The 3685-nt window shown below is 40.1% G+C and overlaps 1 protein-coding gene across 1 annotated transcript; it reads left to right on the top strand.

Annotated features, from left to right (window-relative positions):
* The first annotated feature begins 288 nt into the window (after positions 1-288).
* On the top strand, positions 289-2957 carry swa (swallow). The gene is made up of 2 exons (XM_014239043.3): positions 289-1985; positions 2045-2957. The coding sequence occupies exons 1-2, from the start codon at positions 593-595 to the stop codon at positions 2596-2598; spliced, it is 1947 nt and encodes a 648-aa protein (XP_014094518.3). The 5' UTR covers positions 289-592; the 3' UTR covers positions 2599-2957.
* Positions 2958-3685: the final 728 nt, after the last annotated feature.

Below are 3685 nucleotides of genomic sequence, written 5' to 3'. Positions count from 1 at the left end.
AAAGCGAGTTATGAATTTTTCTATCTGATAATAAGAAAAAAAAGTATAAAACTGTAAGGCGGAGGCCCTTCCCGTTACGATTAAGAGCTCATACTTGCAGAGACTTTCCGAGTACCAAGCGAAAAAGAACATTTTTTTTTGACCCACCCTAGTATACACACTTACATATCTACTTACTTTTTTATCTATTTACCTATGCATATAAGATATGTAAGCTTATGTATTTGAAAGTGTTAATGCCCCTGATGCCGTTAATTTATTCAGCAAAGTTATTTACTAAATATTGTGTTTTACCAGCGGCTTGGACGTCATTACGTGGAGATACCTTTACGCGTTACTGTTTTTTTTTTCGTTTTAATGTTTTATTAATCGCGTTTTCAAATATTTTCTAAAGGATATCAGATATTTATTTAAAACAACGTTTTCGAACTTCTTTTAATGTTTGTGGTTTTTACTCGTTAATAAAAAGTGCTGAATCGTGTATAATACATTTTGAACGCGTTTATTCATTGTTGTTGTTATTAAAAAAAAAAACATATGTTAAAGCTATTTGTCACCAGCCATCACTTTGTTTCACCAACAATTTCTTAAAATGAGCATTCAGGATGAAAGTTTTCCCCACGACGAACTCTTCGAGGTGGACCTCTCACCGACCCCACTTAATAGATTTCAGTTTCCACACCGCTTGCGTGAACGACAACAACAAAAACTGTACAGCGGTGAAGTCCCCAAAAGTCCACTTACTATGATGCACAATCTCAACATATCCAGCTCATCCGCCGACCAAACAATCTCCTCTGCAGAATCTGCTACAGAGCAACCAGGTAACGCTGCGATGCAAAATAATAATCGCATGATCAAGAGCGATCAAACGGGCCTCGCTAACACGGGTGAAAGGCGCGTTCAACTGCTTGGAGGCGATCGTAAATCGCAATCATACCAGGAAATCCATTCGGAATACACGAAGCGGCGCTACAAGCATGTCGAGAGTAAAGTCGGACAATATATCGCAAATATACGTAACGAGGATGAACGGCGCCGTAAATTGGCGCGCTTCCAAAGACACCGCTCCATGCCCGTGGAACTGGTACACGATCCGCAGGCATTGAAGAGGCTACAGCTGCAGCGTGGCGTAACAAATATAGCGGACAATTTGAGCCAAGCGCTGGTGCGCGTCATTGATGGTGTTGAAAACGAAGACGACGAAACTGAGCAGGAAGCGAGCGCAGACTTGTCCGTTAGCAATTTAACGGCGCTTACATCGGCGACTATGTCCACCCAGAGCGGCAGTGGCGGCGCTGCTGACGATGATGAAGACGACGATGACTCAGAGAATAACCATAGACGTCAGACGGACGAGAGTGGGGAGAGCCGTTTATGCGACACTCATAAAGTTGGTGTAGTTAATAAAGCTACTTATGCGCTATTGCTGGACGAACGCGATCGTTTGCAATCGTACAATGACTACCAGCAGTTGAAGCTGGATGAGAAGCAGAGCGAAATTACGCGTCTGAGACAAAATGTGGATTTCTTGCGTGTACGGCTGAGTACCGCCGAGGATCAGCTGAAGCGAAATGTTAGTGGTCGTTATACAATGAACGGCATGACAAGTGGTTCGTTTGGTTACAGTCAGCCGAGTACTAGTGGTATGTCTTATTGGGGCACAGGACGACAATCATTGCAGGGTTTGCTTTACTGTGCCGCAAAAACTACGAAGGCGACACAGACAGAATTCGAGTACCACTCTCCACCACCTCCACCGCCCCCATCACCATCACCGCTACATGTCGGCCTACCACATAATGAATTGCAATCATTTGTGACACCTGACACGCCGGATGCCAATAATAACCACTGTGTGGAGGGTACATTAGAGGGGTGTGAACGAAACGTAAAAAGCGTGGCGGCCATACAACCGATGTCATTGAATTTCAGTAACTACACGGTTGCGGAGAGCGCAGAACTGCGTTCGGCCACAGATAATGGTAGGTGGCGTCAAATTAGCTAAAATATATTTTGCTAAACCCTGTATTTTTCTTTGCAGTCACATTGCGCAAACGCAGCAACTCTATTAAGTTTCGGCAAACGGCAGTTGAAAGGGTTGCGACACACCACAGCGATAAGTCACAACACAATTCGCGCACAAGCCAGCCGAGCAGCTCCGATTCGGCTATTGATGTCGAAGTGATTGAGCTGTATTCGTCACCGAAACCAGCACGTCGTAAGCGCTACATGGTCGAACTCAGTGAAGACGTGACGTTTGCGCCGAATGTTCGTAGTTTACATTATGATCGTGATCAGCGAACTCCTTCACCGTCGGGCTTGTATATCACACATTGTCCCAATAGTACCCCAATGGATATTTCAACAGTTGTAGACAATACGCAAGGTGCGCGCAGGTCGACGCTTAAGAAGTGTGGTGGCGCGAGTGACAGGTCTATATCACGACGCTGGTTACGTTTGTTTGCCAGTTGCATACGTTGCAGGAATCCTCGGCAGACCGACCGTGAGCAGTTCGCTCTTCAACAGACTTATACACAAATTCCGTTGCTGGAAACTACTTTCGATAAAAGCGCCATACCGTTGGCTTCGAATTAAAGCGATGTCATTTATTGAGTTTAAAGTTTTTTTAATTTTTAATTTTATTTAGTTTTGTTATGTTCGATAACCGTGCTTGAATTGAAGTTTTCGTTTATTTTCGATATTAACTTTATATATTTATGTAGTATTTAGTTATTGTTTAAGTTTCGTTTAATAGTTGCTCTTCTTTACTCTACTTGTTCTAATACCATAAACTTATCGCTCCAATTAATAAAAATCTTAATCGAAGGTAGGAATTCCATCCTTACCAATGTCCGATTTTTCTCTTGCTGTTATGTGAAGACAGCGCTCTACATACTATTAAATAAAAAATATAGTTGCTATAATAACAATCTACCAAAATTGTCTATAATAAATTATGTTCTTATATATTTCTTCAACGCTATTTTTTCGGTTTTAAGGTGATTTTGCTATACCTTCTAGTGGCAGTCCGGATATATATGCATATTTGAAAGTTTTCGCATCAGCTTGCACAGCGCATAGTTTACTAATTAGTTTGTCTAAGTTATGAGTTTTTGCTGTCAGGTCTCCGAATATGGATTATTTTTTTAATATTTTGTATGACCAACACGAAGAAAAAATACAATACAATACAACTTAACATCCATTATTTATATTCGATGCGGTTGAATATTAACTATAATTAAGAAATTCAAGGATAATATAAGAACTGATCTAAAATAATTATATGTGCTATTTAATTTCCCAAATTAAATATTTTATCAAAGTTTTGATTAATAACAAACACTACTTTAAATTTAATTTTAGAAAAATTTGAAGATTTTTTTTCTTCACTTTTGGATTTTCTGAAAAATTAGGGCCCCTTTTTAATTATTAACGGTTTATTCCATTAATGAACGAATTATGCAATGTCTGTTGTTCGGAGAGACGAATTTATTTCGCGGTTCAGTAAGTCCGTAGACTTGGTTGTTGGTAAAATGGGTCAATTTAGTAATAACTACGATATATGGATGAAATTTTACTTGACACTCTAAGGTGGTTGGCAAATAGTCGGAATCAGACCAATTGTCAAAAGTTTTTGAAAAAATGGTTGTGGCAGTTGACGGCTGCCGGGAGTTTGAAA

Source organism: Bactrocera oleae, chromosome 6, assembly GCF_042242935.1.
Source record: "Bactrocera oleae isolate idBacOlea1 chromosome 6, idBacOlea1, whole genome shotgun sequence".
In the NCBI taxonomy this organism is placed as follows: Eukaryota; Metazoa; Arthropoda; class Insecta; order Diptera; family Tephritidae; genus Bactrocera; species Bactrocera oleae.
This window is presented reverse-complemented; position numbering and strand designations above follow the sequence as displayed.